This window comes from Syngnathus scovelli, chromosome 2, assembly GCF_024217435.2.
Source record: "Syngnathus scovelli strain Florida chromosome 2, RoL_Ssco_1.2, whole genome shotgun sequence".
Classification (NCBI taxonomy): domain Eukaryota; kingdom Metazoa; phylum Chordata; class Actinopteri; order Syngnathiformes; family Syngnathidae; genus Syngnathus; species Syngnathus scovelli.
In genome coordinates, this window is record NC_090848.1 from 722,538 (window position 1) to 741,087 (window position 18,550).

Sequence of the window (18,550 nt, forward strand, 5' to 3'; positions counted from 1 at the left end):
TGAAACTTGCCATCAGTCTGGAAAGGAGAGTTGACTTCCACTCCAGGCAGAAGAAAAACATTGACTGGTGGGATTCCGTCAGTTTGATGGCATTCCCATGAATGGACCCGCGAGCCACTTTGAAGTGCCTCCGTGCTATTTTTGGCAAAGTGCAGGGAGGATTTTCTGAAAAAGGGATTTGCATGTTAAGCGTTAAGATCATTCTGCTCCTCAATTCAACACAAACTTCCATGTAAAGGCAAGCCAGAGTGATAACTTCTTTTTTTTTAAGGTTTACTTTGACTAGCTCTTGTTACACACGTTTTTTTTTTTAAAGCATTGTATTCATTTTTGGGGGTAAACTGACCTGATTTTTGAGATCTAATTTATTTTAAAAAAAAATTTAAGTTAAAGTGAATTTACTATAACGCTGTTGGAAAACATTGGCGGCGCCTCGATGTCTCAGTGGGTGGCATGACGGTTTAAATCCTGCTCAGGGCAGATGGTTGTGTCAGGAAAAGGCATCTGGTCTCTAGATTTTGCCAAACATATTGTTTGAGTGGAAATGTATTTGTAACCAGAGCTAGCCAAAATAGCTAACCCGATTCCTTATGTTGTTTTGAAGCATTGTTGTCTCCAAATCTGAATCCATTGTGCTTATCAAATTGTGACACAGCAAACACTCAGTGTGTGATTATCTTATTGACTTTAATGGACTTTCTTGCCCCCTTCGTCACCTTCTGTCCCCTAAACCATCTCCCCTTTGTTGTGTGGGTCAAACACCCCTCCCCCTTCCCCTTTTTTCCCTTCTTTCCTCCTCGTCACAGAAGCAGAAGACCAAACGGCCAAAGCGGCACCTTCAATCTCTTTGTGACGCCATTACGACGCCAGGAGGGTCCCAGGCGGAGAAGGCGCGTGCGTGTGAATGTGTGTGTGTGCGCCTTGATGAATGCGAGTGTGTCAATGGGACATTGAGACATGTGTGTGTCAATGGCCCTCCCCATCCTGCCCTTCGTTCTCTTCCCTTTGACCTTCCTCCTGCCATCCGCACTTCCGCTGGCTCGAGGAGCCCTCGTCATCCCACCGGGCTGTGAGTATGGCGCCATCAAGTTCCTACAAAATATCAAATCGAATCGAATCAAATCAAATCATTGCCTTTCTTCTTGCTTTCGTGCGGAAAAACAGATAAAGCCAGCAACAGTAAGTAACTCTCCCGTGGCCATGGTGATGTGAAAAGTTTGATTTGATGACACTGTTGTGTGTGTGTGAGAAACACGTCATTACTTTGTGTGTGTGTGTCGGCGCTGCCAGTTTCCCAGCCGCCTGTGCTCACTGAGCCTTCCGAGCTGATGACATCATACACGGCCTTTTCTCGTGATGACATCGTTCTGCGGTGCGAGGCTTCCGGCAACCCTCCGCCCACGTACGTCTGGCTGACTGAAACGTTTCATATAAAATTGTCATCCATCAAGCCTCAACCGTCCGCCATTTTCTGTCCTCATTCAACCCTGGAAGACTCCATCGTCACATATGCAGTAGCTCAAACGAGATACTTCCGGCTCCTACTCGCCGATCGAGGGCTTTTCCGTTTCCACGGCAACAAATGTTCCTGTAATTAAATGACATCACTAATCAGATGACTCCCTTTGCTAGCTTCCGTTGGGTGAAAGATGGCCGGACGTTCGGCTCGGAGCGGACGGGAAGCGGAACGCTGGAGGTCGACGAGGACGATTCGTTGGAGTTGTACCAGGGAACGTTCCGATGTTATGCCTCCAACACGCTGGGCACTGCCATGACGCACACGGTGCACATCAATGTGGAGGGTGAGACACCTACCTACCTATCTAGCTAACCTACCCACCAAACCTCCCGACTTATCTGACCTACCACTTTCACCAGCCTCCATCCATTTTAGTATAGCTCAATATTCAGTCTTGATCTACAGTATGTATGAAGGTATCGAAAAGTCACATGACCAACAGGCGAGCAAATGTTCAGGAACACACACACACACACATACATATTCACAGCTTTTGTGCACGCTCATCTCTTGTTGTCACGGTAACCATTTCCAGGAATCAGAGCAGTGACGTCAGTGTGCGTGCTTGTGTGCGTGTGTGTGTTGCAGCCCAGCCAATCCTGCTGAAGCAGCAGAAGCTCCGCCGGCAAGCATACGTGGGCGAGAGCATGGTGCTGTCTTGCAACCCCCCTCAGAGCTCCACCCCACCGCAAATCCACTGGATGGACAAGAGTGAGTTTTCAGAAAGAAGTGAGGAGAGCGAGGAGATGTGAGAGAGACAAGCGAAGCACTTGTGGCGATGCCAAATTGTAGCGAAAAATAATGTCCTCAAAAATGCCGACGCCACACATTTCTAGCACCCGCCACGCACGTTGAAAATGGAGATCTCCCTCCCTTCAGACATTTGTCTTGCGTTCCAGAGCTGGGAAAACTAGGACAGCGCATGAATAATGTTGCTCTTTTGACACTGTGTGCGTTTGCCCAAATCCTTTTGCTGTTGACACTTTGAAATGCGTCGGCCGGCATCAGCACGTCTCTGTTGAAGCACGCTAGGCCTTGCGCAGTCGACGTGGACGATGTCACACGTGTGTTGACCTGTCGCAGGGCTGGTGCACATCAGGCAGAGTGACCGGGTGACGGTCGGCCTCAACGGCAAGTTGTACTTTGCTAATCTGCTCAAGAGCGACAGCCGAGAGGATTACATCTGCAACTCGCATTACATCGAAGCCAGAACCATCTTGCCCGACACTGCCATCGCCCTCACTGTCCTGTCCAGTGAGTACGCAAATGTATGGATTGATTGGCTGATGGATGGGCGACATTTCAAGCCATCTTTTCTCCAGGTAATGACGTTGCTCACGGCAAGCCGCCTCACTTCTTCCACCCGAGCGGCTCCCGCTCGTCGGTGCTTGCGCTCCGCGGCCAAAGGCTGACCCTCGAATGTATCCCCAAAGGCCTGTAAGGATCTTTTGTCAATCGACTTCCTGTTTTGGCGTCATCTCTCCCGCCTCGCCTTCTCTTCCTTCCTTCCTTCCTTCCTTTCTTTTTTTGGGAACTTTTCCTTCTCCTCAGTCCCACTCCAAAGGTGGAGTGGAAGAAGACGGACGGCAACCTGGACGAAACCGGCGGGCGTCCGGAAAACCACGACCGCTGGCTCTACTTCGACAGCGTCAGCCAGAGCGACGACGGCGAGTACGAATGCCGAGCGTTCAACACGCACGGCTCCACCGTGCACTCCTTCACCGTCACCGTTGAAGGTCAGTGGCCTCAACCATTTTTTTTTTTTTTTTTATAATCAACCCTGATACCAAAACAACACCCTGTTGTGTTTTTCCATGTACAGCGGCTCCCTACTGGGTGAAGGAGATCCAGAACCTGCATTATGCTCCAGGCGAAACCGTCCGACTGGACTGTCTCGCCGAAGGCACCCCCACGCCCAATATAACCTGGAGCATCAACGGTCAGCCGCTCTCAGGTAACCTCCAGCGATACTCTTTGATCTTCTTGCGTCGTCTAACCTTTTGTTGATGTCAATCGAAAGGAGCATTTTGGGCCCCAAAAAAAATATCAACACGTCTTGTCTCACGTCTCCTCAGCGGTGGACGAGGACCCTCGCCGCCGCGTATCGGGCGGCGTGTTGTGGCTGAACGACGTCCTTCCGAGTGACACGGCGGTGTATCAGTGCGAGGCCGCCAACAAGCACGGCTCCACCTTGCTCAACGCGTTCCTCCACGTTGTCGGTGCGTCTTTCAAGAACATTGCCGTATTCCAGACGTTTGGTTGTCTCGTTCAATGGCTGAGCTGAACATGCGTCCCTCAGAGCTCCCCCCTCAGATCCTATCCTCAGACGGCGTCGTGTACCGGGTCACGGAGGGCGGAACCGTCAAGATGTCCTGCGAGACTTTTGGCTCGCCGCCCCCTCACGTCAAATGGTGAGTGCAATGGGAAAGAAAACGTGAGTGGAAGCCACAAAGAAGACAGCCACCACACACACCTAAATGAATATTGCAGAATCTCCATTTGAAAAGGCATTAGTCGGCTTTCAAGTGCCATGCCCAAACCACCATCAGATGGATCTATAAGCACCTCGCTGGAAAGTTAGTCCAAGCTTTCAGAGGCCTGTTATCCTGTTTCAACTTTGTTGCTCTGGATTGAAGCTTCTGGACCTTTACACACTGTGGACCTTGAAAGTGACACTCGTGTTTTTTTTTTTTTAGGGAAGGGGAGGGTTGGACCCCCCTGCTGTCTGACCCCCGTGTCTCCCTGTTGACCGACGGGACGCTGGAATTATCCGACGTGGGTCCCAGCGACAGCGGCATGTACACTTGCCTGATCAAAAACGCCAACATCTCCATCAGCGCTCACCTGGATGTTTTCAGTGAGTTATCATACCATCACTATCTTGCAAAGAGAAATGTAAAAAAATAAAAACAGACAATACTATTATTGCGGTGTTTGAAATATTTGGTGGTGTTGTTTCCTGCCAGATAAGACAACAATCATAAGCGGCCCGCAAGATTTGCGAGCGCTCCGTGGCGAGAACGCCTTGCTGGACTGCCATTTCGGCAAAGACCCCCGACTGCAGAGCTACCAGATCGTCTGGAGGAAAGATGGACAAAAACTATACGAATCGTCTCCAGATGACAAGTAATGACTCAGCACAAGCATCTCTCTTGTTGTTGCCCCATCACCTACTCTAAGTACTCTAATGGACAAATCGTCTTAGCACTAGCATGCTAACACAAGCGCATTGTGGGGTTTTTTTTTTCAAGTAAAACAAGATCATTTATCAGCTGATATGGTAGCAGACTGTTTCCAAACGAGTAATTCAAAAGTCAAATGCCCAAAGAAATGTGTGTGTGCGTGCGTGCGTGCGTGCGTGCGTGTGTGTGTGTGCAGGTACACTATCTTTGCAAACGGCACACTGAAAGTAACGGACGTCCAATCAAATGACAACGCGGCGTATTCCTGCGAGGTCATCACAGAACTGGATCAGGTGACGGACAGTGGTTCCATCACAGTCGTGGGTGAGCTTCCTCTTCTTATCTTACAGCTCAAACGGAGTGCTTAGAGTGCCCAAAGGGGCTCCTTCTTTTTGGACAAAAAAAAGAAGCAGACACTATTTCATTTTGGGCCCTCAGCTTGTCCGGACCCCCCTCAGGATGTGAGCCTCTCTGACGTGAAGGACGACACTTTAACTCTCAGCTGGATCCCGGGCCGTGCGCACAACAGCCCTATCACAGGTAACGCGCGCGCGCGCACACCCACCCACCTTCAACTAGCAAGTCAAGTCATGTGAGCCGCCGCCGCCGCCGCCGCCGCCGCCACCTGTGTTTAGAGTTCATCGTGGAGGCCAAGGAGGAGCAGCACTCGCGTAGGCACGACGGCGACACCTGGAGGTGGGAAACAATGAAGCGGGTTCCTGCCGACGTCAACCACCTGCAGCTCAGCCTCCACCCTTTCTGCACCTACGCTTTTCGCGTGGTGGCCGTCAACCAGCTCGGTCGCAGCGAGCCCAGTCAGCCCACCCCGCGACACAGCACGCCCCCGGCGGGTAGGAATGGAAAAGCACGAGTGCTGGAACTCTCATTCAAATGTTCCCAGAATGTCAAATGAAGTCCATCTGTTTTAGGTTCACCCTAAAATGTCCTTGTTAGCATTCTTATGGGAAATTCATAGCTTTGTTTTGATGTGTTGCCACGTTCTAGTACCCCACGTCAACCCCACGGGTGTTCGCAGTGAATCGTCCGACGCCGGAACACTGGCTATTACGTGGGACGTAAGTATGACAATGTCAGCATACGTACATCTCGATGCACTCAAACTTGTTGAACTTGTTCAATGAATCATTCAAACGGCACAACAGGAAGCACTGAATCCAGAACTTCTTGATGGCAGACATGCTAACCGCAAAACTAGCAAGGCCTCTCATTCAAACACTCACCCAGTTTGACTCGCTGATTGTCTTACATTTGTTCAATGGGTTTTAAAACAACAAACGAGTGAGACCAAAGTGTTGTTGTTGTTGTTTTTTTAAACCTTACCGGTGTATGCAGGAGATGCCCAGGCAATCGCATAACGGTCAGGACTTCCAGTACAAGGTGTTGTGGAGGAAGGCTGGGGGCAAGAGCGACCACTGGAACCACGGTTATGCCAAGTCGCCGCCCTTCTCAGTCAACGACACAGGAACGTACGAGCCTTTTGAGATCAAAGTCCAAGCCGTCAACACACTGGGAGAAGGCCCAACTCCGGAGGCTGAGATCGGACACTCGGGCGAAGATGGTGGGAAAAAACATCATTCTTCGTAACTGTTTAACGCGCACGTTCAGCCTACTTTGCCTTATTTTGTCATACTCGCCGCAAATGAGTTTGAATTCCTTGCGCCAGTCCCCGAGGAGTCTCCCAGTGGAGTGGAAGTCCGGGTGATGAACAGCACGGTTGCCGTGAGATGGAACGAAGCCCAGAACGTCCGTGGTCTTCTTCTGGGCTACAAGGTACCGCGTGTGACTTCACGTTCAAGGTTGTGTCAAAGGGCATTTGGTACTGGGGCCTTCCGTCGCTCACCACCCATCGACCCGCTTCAGATCTACATCAAGAGGCTCGGTCCAGACTTGGCACGGGTACGGCGGTCCCCTGGCGAAGTGCGCCACCTGCAGGAGGGTAAAGAACAGGACGGAAGATTGGAACGAGCGGAGGAAGACAACAGGGTGGTGCTGGTCCGAGGCATGAAAACCGCTGCGGAAGTGACGGATCTGCGCTTCTTCTCCCGCTACACCGTTTCCGTCACTGCCTTTAACAGCAAAGGAGAGAGCCCCGCCTCCCCGGCTGTCAACTTCAGCACCCCGGAAGGAGGTGGGCTTCGGGGAGGGGGCCTGGCTTTATTCGTACGGATATTCAACCTGAAATCGTCTTCGTACAGTGCCCGGCCCACCGGCATCGCTGCTCTTTGAGAGCCCCTCTGAGAACTCCATGCTTCTCTTCTGGACACCCCCACTCCAAACCAATGGAATCCTCCTGGGATACATGGTCCAGTACCAACAGGGTAAGACTTGATTCTGGGATTACTCATAAGGATCCGCGAATGTAAAGAGCAGACCGTTTTTCATGGGACTGATCATTCTTTGCGCAGAGGTGAAGAGCCGAGACGGTCCGGTGCGGATGGAGATCATCGGCGATCCGAGCGTGACACACCTCATGCTGGATTCTCTGGACCCCCACAGCTATTACACCTTCCAGGTGATCGCTCGCACCGCCGCCGGGGATGGGCAGCCCATCACCAGGAGGAACGCCACCCTTTTCGACGGAGGTACAATGCCCGACCGACCGACCGACCGACCGTAATGACTGCAGAATGGAGTGTTTGGACTGATTTTCCATTCCACGCAGTTCCCCCAACAAACATTACCGTCACAGCCGACAAGACGTCGCTCAATTTCAGCTGGGTACCTGGAGAGCGAGAGAGGAACCACGCCTTCCACATTGATTTCCTTAAGAAGAGCGGTCAGTGAGGGAAACGGGAAGATAATCATAAGAAAGAATTCCTGGACCACGTTTATCACATTTTCTTTGGCAGCCGGTGGTCTGTGGGAGGAGTCCGAAATGGTGAACACGTCGCAAGGGTTCTACTCGCTGACAGGTCTTCAAGCAGGAACTGAGTATCACCTTGTCGTCATGCATGGGAACTACACTCAATGGGAATCTGCAAGTTGGACCTTAGGACCAGGTAGGAAAGTCCAAATGCAGTTCAAAAACTGCAAGCGGAAAGGAAAGGAAAGGAAAGGAAAGCCCGATCGATGATGGGTTACATTGTGCTGTGCCCTGTAGAGACGCTAAGAGATCACGTTCAAATGCTAACATGCTAACGGCACTGTTTGGCGCTCAGGGCCATCGGAAGTGAGCGGTGGCTTCGCCGCTCAGGGCTGGCTGATCGGGCTCATCAGTGCCGTCGTGCTGCTTATCTTCATCCTGCTCATCTTGTGTCTGCTCAAGCGCAGGAAGGGCGGCAAGTACGCAGGTAAGAGCGCACGTTCAATCCACCACGCCTTCCGACTTGTCGCCCGTCATGTTTGCTGTCGCTCGTTGCAGTGAAGGACAAGGAAGATAAGGAGGTGGACTCGGAAGCCCGGCCCATGAAGGACGAAACCTTCGGAGAGTACAGGTGGGTCGTCTGCGTACAAACGATGATTTGACTTTCTTTCCCCCACAACTCACTCTTGCTTTTCAACCCCGTAAACGCTTCGCTGGCAGGTCTTTGGAGAGGTGAGGAACTTGATGCATGACTGTGTCACGCAAAGAGAAAATGTGTCACGGTGAATTGTGGGGGTTCTATCATAGAGCCTTGGGGGACTCCTCAAGACACAATATAGCAATGTTAACCTCTTCATGCATGGTGTTAAGCTTGTGCATCGCTTTGAGTGTTGACGGATTGACTTTTGGGAGTAGACGTATGTATGACCCTCCCTTTGTTTCCCAGCGACACGGACGAGAAGCGTTCGGAGAGCCAGCCGTCGCTGGGCGGCGACAGCAAGCTAGGCAGCGACGACTCGCTGGCCGAGTACGGCGACAGCGTGGACATCCAATTCAATGAGGACGGCTCCTTCATCGGCCAGTACAGCGGACGCGCCCCGGCCCCCGCCGGGAACGAGAGCTCCGGCCCCGCCTCCCCGGACAACGCGGCCCCGCCTCCTCCCATTGCGCCGTCCATCTCGAGCATCCTCAACCGACCCAGCTAAACACACGCACACGCACACACACACACACACTGACACACCCACTGTCTGAATACATTCCACACCTTTATGCAGACAAAATGTTTACACCGTGTTTCGCCTTTTCAATGCCACGTTTACGCACGAGCGCGCGCGCACACACACACACACACACACACACTCCTACAAAGCAACTCCTAGTTTCTCTTCACACATTGGAAATTTAGCAGCTTTTGCAATATTCCAAGATGGGATTCATGAAAACTTTGTAGGTCGCAGAGGATGGGGACATCCCATCAATGGTGAAAACCTGAAAGCAAATGACAAGAGCCCTAAAATGATTGACGATTTCTGTCATTCATTTTAAAGGAAAATAATTTAGCACCTGTTTTCCGCCATAAACTCAAGCTACACATACTTCCTTTCCAAGTTTCCAGCTTGAAAAATTACACCGAAATGTTGGCGTGGCAATGTTGGGCAACGTTGGACTCGCACGAGTAAAACACAACATTGTATCTGCTTGAAGGCGGCCATTTTAAAACAACGCATTAGTGTGTGTTTTTGTGTGCGTTGCATTTCTCTATCCCAACAAGCGTCCAAATGTTCTTTTGAATTGAGAGGAGAAATTTTGCCTTAAAAAAGTTCCACCGAGCTTCCTCTCCTCACTCTAGCCACGATAAGACCCCCTCAAAAAACACACAACACAGACACACACACACGCACCCACAACAGTTGGAGGCCCAGGAAACAACATGGAGTGAAGAGTTAGTGTAGCAAAACTCCCGTGCAGGCTCATCCAATGATTATCGCTCTCTGAATGTAAATACCACGTGAAGATTGTTTTTATTTTAGTTTTTTGTCATTGCTTTTTTTTTTTGCTCTTTGATATTTTGATCTCTTGTATCATATAACTGCTGTCCTGTCGTTTTACCACTGAATGCTAAGCTAACATTTGAGACGGAGACATTTGGTCACCTGCGATGAGTTTAGGGGTGAGGATGAAGATTCCGGTTGAAGGCGTTCGAGTTGGATTTCGTTTTTGGTTGAAAACACAGACGTGAATGTTGACGTAGCATTCGGTGTGTGACACAGCTTTCCTTGTGTCACTTTTGTAGATGAGACACGTTTAGACCATAGATTCATAGCACTTTTTTTTCCACGCTCAATTTATGATTTGATTTTTACTGCTTTTAGCCACAGAGCAGATGATGACGACGATAATTAAGAAATCCGTTGAGTATCTTCATATTTATTGTTTTGTGGCCTCGTGTGGACCAACTCACATTGAGCTGCAAAATAAGAACAAAAATCAGACAGTAATTTGATCAATAGACGACGTGATTGTCGGGGAAAAACAACCACGTACATATACAGTGGATATAAGAAGTCTACACACCCCTGCCTTACTCATTCTCTGTCAGCCCAAATAAAATAATGGACCTTTGACTTCTATAGTCATCAATGCTAGCGAATGGTTTTTGTGGGGGGGAAAAAATGACACCAAGATAAAACATTTCAAAACGTTCTCCTAATGTGATCTATATTCTGTACAAAACGTTGTTTTAAAAGTCATACTGGAACAGCTGAAGTTTATTTTGGGTCAATTGAACACTAAGCATGTCCACTTAACATGAGTTTGAATGTGACCGATTGATTTTCAATGTTGCCACATCCCGGTTGTAAGAGGGTGCGCAGACTTGTGCAACCACATTCCTCGATAATCTTTTTTGCCTCCCCCCTTGAAAATATTTTAAAACTAATTTCAGTTGACTTTTACTGCTTATAGGTCACATTAATAGTGGAAAACGTTTTGAAATAGTTTATGTAGGGTTCATTTCTTTATAACACAAAAATCTATGGAATTGACAAAAAAAAAAACAAATTATGACTTTAAGATACACGATGAATCGAGACCCAATTACAATATACAAGCGTTAGTAAAAACAAAAACATTTTTAAACTTGAGCAATTTTTTAGCATAAAAAAAAATGTCAAAGAATAATGTCACAGGCCTTGTTTGACACAGCAAGATATTTCAAACCAATGTTTTGTTACCAAATGTTTTGAATAAATTGTACAATAGCTTGCTTGAATATCTGGGTGCCATTCTTTTTCCTTGACCTGCAGGATTCCAAACTTGAATAACGTGGCGATTTTTACATTCATCTATAAACGCAGAGTTGAAAGGCCTGCTTGATTGAAAAAAATGTGTTCTTGTGGAAGCGGATCTGACGCCTGAGTCATCATTTGGCAATCTTAAGGGAACCTGTTGGCATTGTCGCTAAAGATTGAACAGCACTCATTTAAACTAGCCTTCATGTATTTCTCAAATCATTCAAACATCTCTTTGTTGGTACTCTGCTCTGACACCGTATGTCTGCCTTCTTTTATATGCATATATGAATATATAGTATATACAATCTACAAACATGGGAAACATTTTTGGAAAAGGTCTCCAAAATGAGCTGAATAACAAATACTAACAAAACTGCGAATGAGGAAATGGCAGAACAGTCTCTCGATGCTTGATGATGACAACGATGATGATATCGATGATGATGATACTGCACGACAAAAGTGTGCTAATATTGTAGCTGCTTGTTGAGTTGTGCACTGTGCTCAAACTAGCAAACTAACCCCAGTCTGTCAACTAATAAACAGCATAATCAACATAATCAATACAGCTTGCTGTCTCTGTGTGTCCATTTGTGTCCAAAAATGTCTCTTTGATTCATTTCTCTCATCAACCGGGAAATTCTTTGGACACACTTTCTTGTGATATTGAATGAGAAATTGTGTCCAAACTTTTGCTCGGCTGGTCTGCAGTTGAGGAACACAAGATAACACTGCGGTCAATAATTTTTTTAAGACATGTTTTAGTCAGAGATGTAAATAAATATTTCAAGATGACTTTTTTGCACTGATCCTGAATCTGCTTTTGCAATTTCTCTGGCCAATCAGGCTTTTATAATAATTCTAATACTACTACTACTACTAATAATAATAATAACAATAATAATGAAAATAATAATAGCACTGCCCCATTACTGCCCCTAGCTTTGAGTTTGAGCCAACTAATTTAAAAAAATTGTATTAATACAGTAATGAAAACCTCATTTTAAGAGAGCTATATTTTAAGATATTTTTTTCTTTTGTTTGTTTGTTTGTTTGTTGAAATTAGCGAACTATTCTACGGTGTTATAGGCGAACACATAGTAGAATTGGGCCTTGCCCTTCAAATATTTGACATCCTGTTGCGAATGCAAATGACGTATTTGTTTGCATGAATGCTCGCGCACGCGCACGCGCACTGCCAGGGGCGCGGTGAACGACGGGAAGTTCGAGGGGGAAAAAAAGGCGAAACCAGTCCGGCTGCTTGGGCCGGCCGGGACAAACAATGCGCCCGTCGCGTTTACGCTTGCGCAGTGCGCGCATTCACAAGCTCCGTCTGAGAGTTGCATTTCCAGGAGGAGGATGAAGCCCACACCGGTGACGCAAGATGGGGGGCCCGCCGTGTTGGACGGGAGGAGGCTCCGCTTTCAGCGTCCGTATGGTGAGCCAGCCACTCACCGCTCGGTTGCGTAACGAAAAACACGTGGCCGCGCGCCAATCGGCCTTTCTTGGTGGGGCGAGTGTGCGTGCGTCCGCGCGTGCGTCAGCGCGTGCGTGCGAGTCTCGTGGTGTCACGCTCGTTGACCTCCCATGAAGGAACCAATGCTGCGCGTGCACGGCGTCTCCGCTCGATTTCAGGGGCGTGTATTTTGAGGGGCTTCGTGGGCGTGGCCAGTGTTGTGGCGAGCACGCGCCCACGTGGACCCCGCTTTTGCTTGCTTATGGAGCCCGTGAAAAATAAGAAAAATCTCCCTCTTCCGCGCACAGGTGAGCGTCCTCCTTAAAAGCCACACACCCTCAAAAAGGAGGAAGTCCACGAGTACGTGACGTCATGCTTGGGGGTCGAGTGGTGTCGAATGTGAGCCGCCAAAGGGTTAAACATGATTCAGGTTCGAATCCGGAGAATCTGATGTCTTGCTTACCAAGTGCTTCCAAGTTAAAAGGGAACATTTTTGGAAATCGGGTCGTCCGCATTCATACGAAACTGACCCAATAACATAATAACTAAATTTGCAAAACAGTTGTTATAAAATTAAAAAATAAAATGCTTTTAAAGAAGCCATAACTAACTCCATCTTAAGTTGATAATACTTACTAAAAGTAACTATAATTATACTGAAAATTCCATTTTTGTATTTATTTTGGTATTGCCGCACATTCGTAGCCACTCAAGAACCAAAGTAAGCAGCTCAAAAACTGAAGTTGACTTTACTTTATTACTCAATAGTGATTGACCAAATTTTTAAAATATTCCCACTTGTTGACCTTTTTTCATCTTGCACTCAACAAATACTCCATTATATACGTATATATATAATACAATTTAAACTAAAACAAACCCCACAAAAACGGAGCATTTTCGACAAGATAATAAATCAAAACTCACAAATTGCTCATGGGAAATAAATTCCCCATGAAAATAAAGTCTCTGGGGTCACCTGAAATTAAACAGGTCTCACTCATGGCATCAACATTTGATGATCACTTTGGCTTCCAGGGCCAATTCATCATAAAGCTTTGCCTTTGAACATAGATATTGGGTTGATTGAATACATTTTGGCCGAACGCTCCGTGTGTTTCAGCCCTTTAAGCCGTCAGTGTGATGTTCTGAGCCATCAATCCAAGCTCATTGGTGGCTGAGCTCTTCCAGCTCGTCTTATCGTCCAATCGGCAACACTCTGTCCTGTGCCATCAGCCAAACAGGTGCTTGGACGACAACGCTCTTCTTGCGAGAGACTCGAAAGTCTAAAGTCTGTGCACCCGCACACACTCACTCACTCACACGCACACAGCAACAGCCATGTCGCAAAGTCACAACACCCTGACTCAAACACGACTGGAGAAGACGTGGGTGCCGTGGATGCCGAACCGACTAAGCAAGCGTCGAGGATGTGAGTACCGCAACACGTCGTTGTGCCTTTCAATTCGACGGCTTGATATGTGGCGCTGCGAGCAGGGCACCCTGCCGGTCGTTCACCCTGCCGGTCGTTCACCCTGCCCCAGATCTCATTTTTTATTTTAATCTATTTTTTTCCCGCTCCATCAAAAGAAAAAGAAAAAATATATCAATCAAATAAAGCCATATAAATGAATAAAAGAAAATACATCAATCAATAAAAATAAATTAGCAAAAATATTCCACTTGGAATAAATATGCTTTCCACTTTGTCCTGCTGACAAGTCACGGCCAAATTGTTTGTTGTGTTTTTTCAGCGTCGGTTCCACAGTTCACGAACTCGCCCACCATGATCGTGATGGTGGGACTACCCGCTCGTGGGAAAACATACATCTCCAAGAAACTGACCAGGTACCTCAACTGGATTGGCGTCACAACCAAAGGTATCGCAAGCGGGCGCGATACGCAACCACCTCCGAGTGGATCCATTTGAGATTGGCTTACGTACGTATGTTTTTCCCAATCGCATGAACGTGTCACACGCCAACAGTGTTCAACGTGGGGCAGTACCGCCGAGACGCCACGCGTTCCTACAACAGTTTCGAGTTCTTCAAACCCGACAACGCAGAGGCCATGAAAATCCGAAAGTACGACTAGCAAAAGGCTTTTTGCTCCGCGTGGCCGCCAACTGTGGCTTTTTCTCTCCGGCAGAGCGTGCGCCATTGCCGCGCTCAAGGACGTGTGCGACTACTTCACCAACGGGCAAGGCCAAGTGGTGGTGGGTCATCCAGCGCCTTGACTTAAGTCATCGGAGCCACGAGAAGAAAAGATTTCATTTCATCAAATCTCAATGCGGTCATTTCAGGTTTTCGATGCCACCAACACGACACCCGAGCGCCGAGAGCTCATTCTCAGCTTTGCTAAGGAAAATGGCTACAAGGTTTGTCATGGTGATTAGTAATCGTATCGCTATCTAGATATGAACAATGATTTAGCAATATTAAGAGATCTAGAGTCTGTATTCATCCTAATCATCTTTGACTCGAACACCTCATGCCTGTTCAGGTTTTCTTTGTGGAATCCATCTGTGATGATCCCGAGATCATCGCTCAGAATATTAAGGTAGGATATGTGCGCCGACTCAGTCGACACCTTTTGGCCGCTTTATTTCTCCCGCCCTTCTCAATTAGCAAGTCAAGCTAAGCAGTCCCGATTACATCAATTGCGACAAGGACGAGGCTGTTGCCGATTTTCTGAAGAGGATCGAATGTTACAAATTAACGTACGTGGCGTTGGATGATCACAAGGACAGGTAGTGGAACTCCTTCACTGTATGAGAGCAATCTTCACAAGTCCTGACCATACAAATGTGGGGGGGGGGAAAATCCCGCACTTTCCCCTAAATGCAGGAACTTGTCGTATATCAAGATCTTCAACGTGGGCAGCAGGTACCTGGTGAACCACGTGCAGGACCACATCCAGAGCAGAATCGTTTACTACCTCATGAACATCCACGTCACGCCGCGTTCCATCTACCTGTGTCGCCACGGCGAGAGCGAGCTTAACCTGGTGGGTCGCATCGGCGGAGACTCGGGATTGTCGGCCCGCGGCGCCAAGGTGAGGAGACGCGTGGCCGTGCCGTCGCGCGGTGGCTTCGGCTCTTAACATCCCGTCGTGCAGTTTGCTAGCGCTCTGGGAACGTACGTGCGCAAGCAGAGCATCAGTGAGCTGAAGGTGTGGACCAGCCACATGAAGAGGACCATCCAGACGGCTGAAGCTCTGGGGGTGCCGTACGAACAGTGGAAGGCTCTCAATGAGATTGATGCTGTGAGTACGCATTGCTGTTTTCTCCAATGTTTTACTAACTTAAATATAAATGTAGTTTAGAAAGTTGCAGCAGTCAATTATTGCAGTTGTCCATTTCTGGCAGCAGGGGGTGCCGTTGAGCTCTTCAATTTAGTCCAATTCTGACCTTGTGAAGTTGACGTTTGTTTCAAGGAGAATTTTCAAATGATGGCCGCAAGCTCCGCCCACAAGCAACATCAAAGTCAAACTCTTCGTATTTTGACAGCAAAGTTGCGTTGTGTTTCAGGGCGTGTGTGAAGAGATGTCCTACGAGGAAATTCAAGAGAATTATCCGGAAGAGTTTGCATTGCGAGACCAAGACAAGTATCGCTACCGCTATCCAAAGGGCGAGGTGAGTATTGTTTGGACATTTTTACTAGGCCGCTTCATCTTTTCCTTGAACATTTTTCAACATCCCAATATCAACACTTTGAGTAATTCACGACCGGCAGCCATCAAGTCCAAGCAATGGCTGCTTTTGTGCCAGTCAGGTGAGCTTCTCTCCTAACTAGCCTCATGTTCACCAGTCTTACGAGGACCTGGTTCAGCGTCTGGAACCCGTCATCATGGAACTGGAGAGGCAGGAGAACGTGCTGGTCATCTGCCACCAGGCCGTCATGAGATGTTTGCTGGCGTACTTCCTGGATAAAAGTGCAGGTGAGAGCATATTGCACAACGCCCGTGTCATCATGTCATCATCATCATCATCATCCTGTTGCTTGTGCTATTTATTCATAATTATGATTCCACATGTTGTACACAGTGGAACTGCCCTACCTCAAGTGCCCTCTTCATACAGTCCTTAAACTCACTCCAGTTGCCTACGGTCAGTTTTTATTATTATTATTATTATTATTATTGGTATTGCTCACATGAATCAATATGATTGATTTGTGTTTTTCAAACAGTACTTAATGGGACCAAAAACTATATCTACTACTAAAGAAAGCTTGTGTTGTACGGATATTTGTAACTTTTTAATTCCCATTAAAAGTGGTTTGCGAGAGCCCGTTTATTGGTCATTGCTGTTTCAGTTTGTGTTTGTTTTGCTTTTGGTTTGGCTACGGCGCAGGGTGTAAAGTGGAGTCGGTCTTCCTGAACATTGAAGCTGTGAACACGCACCGTGATAAACCCGAGGTGAGTTCAACACATATCTGACTCATAAAAGGTGATAGATAAGATAGGTCAATAGGTTAGCAGTGTTATTTTAGGGGCGCTATAATTAGTCTTCTACAGTAAAGATTTTGCCGTTGACATATTTTTGGGCATAGAATATATGCACAATTTGTTTTCAAAATGTGTTTGAGATATTCTAATGTGATAATAGCACATAGGAGAGGTACTTTGATGTTTAACTCTCTATACTATGGACTTTCTTTTAAAAGCACACTTAGTTAGCTAAGCTAACCTCGCTAGCAAGGTATTCCTGGATGCCGTTTTTGTAATGATATTACTTCCGGCCTTTGAATGAGTGAAGTAGTAAATCCTGAGCATAGAGATTTGCTCCATAAAGTCAGCGTCAATTTTGTTTTGAATCATTTCCTCGATTACGTCCGAAGGAAGGCCTCTTTTGGTGACAATGTTTTAGTTCCCCCACTTGAACGTGACGTGGCAATTTGTTTTCTTTGTCAGAACGTGGATGTGGACCGAGATGCAGAAGAGGCGCTGGAGACTGTGCCGGATCACATCTAGACCACCAGGGGCAGAAAAAACACACACAAAAAAAAAACGCCGCCAAGGAGCACACAGGATACATCAGATTGTATGTGGACATAATTACATTTGAATCTAAATATTATCAGATGTTTTGATGAGAAGCCATGGCCCAACAGAACATTTACAATGGAAACTTTACTTTTGTATACAGATGGTTGATTAAGGGCTATATCAATAACTTGAAGCCACCACTGGCTAATTGAATCATATTTCCACCATTATATAAGTGGCCAATAGGATTCGGTCCTATTTTCCCCGCTAAAGGTAGCATTTTGTGACAAAGATACTCAGTTACACTTGAAATTAGTCTTGCAGGTTCACCAATCGGAGTACTGTTGTGTAGGTTGAATCAATGCAATGTCATTGCAGCTCTGCTTACCTTTTGAAATTGATATTGCTTTGGAGTTCCACTGTGGCATAAAAATGGCCCATCTTCCGGCAAGTCAAGGTGGAGAAAGTGTGTGCGCGCGTGTGTGTGTGTGTGTGTGGGGGGGGGGGGGGTACACAATTAATTCTATTCATTGAATCATATTCAATGATGCACTTTATGGATGCTCAGGGAATAATCAGTGGGTAGAGTACTGCAATAATTCATCGTTATCATCATTCAGTGTTCTGACTGTTCTGTTGTTCTTGTCGCAGTTTCGTTTGGTTTTTGTTTTCAACCTTAGCAAAATGCTAAGCTAACAAATTGAGCTAAGTGATTGACGCACGGCTTAAAACAAATTAGATATGAATCTTTTAAGTGGAGTCATCCACATCAAACCAGCATGGACAAATGCTAGTAGCTAATATTGCTTTCTTGGAAAAATAAGCATCAAATTGTTCTGGAATTGTATTGGAATCGTGGCGCAATAATGACAATTGAGATGAAATTTGTCTTCGCCTTCTGTGAGTGTATGTTTATTTCTTACACTTTTCCAATAAAAATGTTGACAACAGATGTTTACTGTTCGCTGTTACGCACAAGAAGTCATGAAAAAATAAATAATAGTCATCTACGGCTGCTGTATTTTTTTTCATTGAATTTTTGGAGATATGTTGTTTTATTTTGTCAAGATACTATGGATTTTATACTTCTTTGTGTTTAATAGTATTTTTTTTCTCTTTCTCGGTTCAAATGTTTGACTTGAGGCGATTTTAATACGGTTTGTTGTTGTTGTTTATTCGGGCGGTCATTAATACTATTGATCATACTACTAAACAGTTCCGTTACATTTTCACCCCATACTTATATTAATTTGGATGGTTAGGTACTTATATTTATTTGCGGTG

At 46.7% G+C, this 18,550-nt stretch overlaps 3 protein-coding genes across 6 annotated transcripts in view; 2 read left to right on the forward strand and 1 right to left on the reverse strand.

Annotated features, from left to right (window-relative positions):
- Window positions 1-11,381, forward strand: part of LOC125987915 (neural cell adhesion molecule L1.1) — a 21,591-nt gene extending 10,210 nt beyond the window's left edge. For 2 of the 3 annotated variants that reach the window (XM_049752509.2, XM_068649713.1), the window contains 28 exons: window positions 807-1,069; window positions 1,165-1,179; window positions 1,291-1,402; window positions 1,633-1,802; window positions 2,108-2,230; window positions 2,603-2,773; window positions 2,842-2,956; window positions 3,071-3,255; window positions 3,342-3,473; window positions 3,595-3,738; window positions 3,819-3,930; window positions 4,216-4,376; window positions 4,486-4,645; window positions 4,898-5,025; window positions 5,140-5,241; window positions 5,337-5,552; window positions 5,707-5,777; window positions 6,055-6,280; window positions 6,386-6,492; window positions 6,583-6,850; window positions 6,918-7,040; window positions 7,128-7,304; window positions 7,385-7,498; window positions 7,572-7,721; window positions 7,881-8,012; window positions 8,084-8,156; window positions 8,246-8,257; window positions 8,472-11,381. In XM_049752509.2, coding sequence (XP_049608466.1) covers window positions 958-1,069; window positions 1,165-1,179; window positions 1,291-1,402; window positions 1,633-1,802; window positions 2,108-2,230; window positions 2,603-2,773; window positions 2,842-2,956; window positions 3,071-3,255; window positions 3,342-3,473; window positions 3,595-3,738; window positions 3,819-3,930; window positions 4,216-4,376; window positions 4,486-4,645; window positions 4,898-5,025; window positions 5,140-5,241; window positions 5,337-5,552; window positions 5,707-5,777; window positions 6,055-6,280; window positions 6,386-6,492; window positions 6,583-6,850; window positions 6,918-7,040; window positions 7,128-7,304; window positions 7,385-7,498; window positions 7,572-7,721; window positions 7,881-8,012; window positions 8,084-8,156; window positions 8,246-8,257; window positions 8,472-8,730 — 3,870 coding nt within the window. In that variant the 5' untranslated portion in view covers window positions 807-957 and the 3' untranslated portion in view covers window positions 8,731-11,381. The remainder of the gene's footprint in view (window positions 1-806; window positions 1,070-1,164; window positions 1,180-1,290; window positions 1,403-1,632; window positions 1,803-2,107; window positions 2,231-2,602; window positions 2,774-2,841; window positions 2,957-3,070; window positions 3,256-3,341; window positions 3,474-3,594; window positions 3,739-3,818; window positions 3,931-4,215; window positions 4,377-4,485; window positions 4,646-4,897; window positions 5,026-5,139; window positions 5,242-5,336; window positions 5,553-5,706; window positions 5,778-6,054; window positions 6,281-6,385; window positions 6,493-6,582; window positions 6,851-6,917; window positions 7,041-7,127; window positions 7,305-7,384; window positions 7,499-7,571; window positions 7,722-7,880; window positions 8,013-8,083; window positions 8,157-8,245; window positions 8,258-8,471) is intronic. The other variant, XM_049752511.2, reaches the window with a different exon arrangement.
- The window catches only part of LOC125987971 (galactose-specific lectin nattectin), a 56,128-nt gene that overhangs the window by 17,516 nt on the left and 20,062 nt on the right, over window positions 1-18,550 (reverse strand). The gene's annotated exons all lie outside the window — the stretch shown is intronic.
- On the forward strand, window positions 12,032-18,276 carry LOC125987937 (6-phosphofructo-2-kinase/fructose-2,6-bisphosphatase). Of its 2 annotated transcripts, XM_049752573.1 has the most exons (15): window positions 12,115-12,259; window positions 13,401-13,709; window positions 14,032-14,157; window positions 14,265-14,361; window positions 14,426-14,492; window positions 14,580-14,654; window positions 14,780-14,836; window positions 14,905-15,026; window positions 15,124-15,331; window positions 15,395-15,541; window positions 15,807-15,911; window positions 16,087-16,216; window positions 16,323-16,385; window positions 16,632-16,696; window positions 17,192-18,276. In XM_049752573.1, the coding sequence occupies exons 2-15, from the start codon at window positions 13,619-13,621 to the stop codon at window positions 17,249-17,251; spliced, it is 1,413 nt and encodes a 470-aa protein (XP_049608530.1). In that variant the 5' UTR covers window positions 12,115-12,259; window positions 13,401-13,618; the 3' UTR covers window positions 17,252-18,276. The 2 variants fall into 2 exon arrangements, with proteins under 2 accessions (XP_068505819.1, XP_049608530.1); XM_068649718.1 differs by lacking the exon at window positions 13,401-13,709 and having other exon boundaries at window positions 12,032-12,259.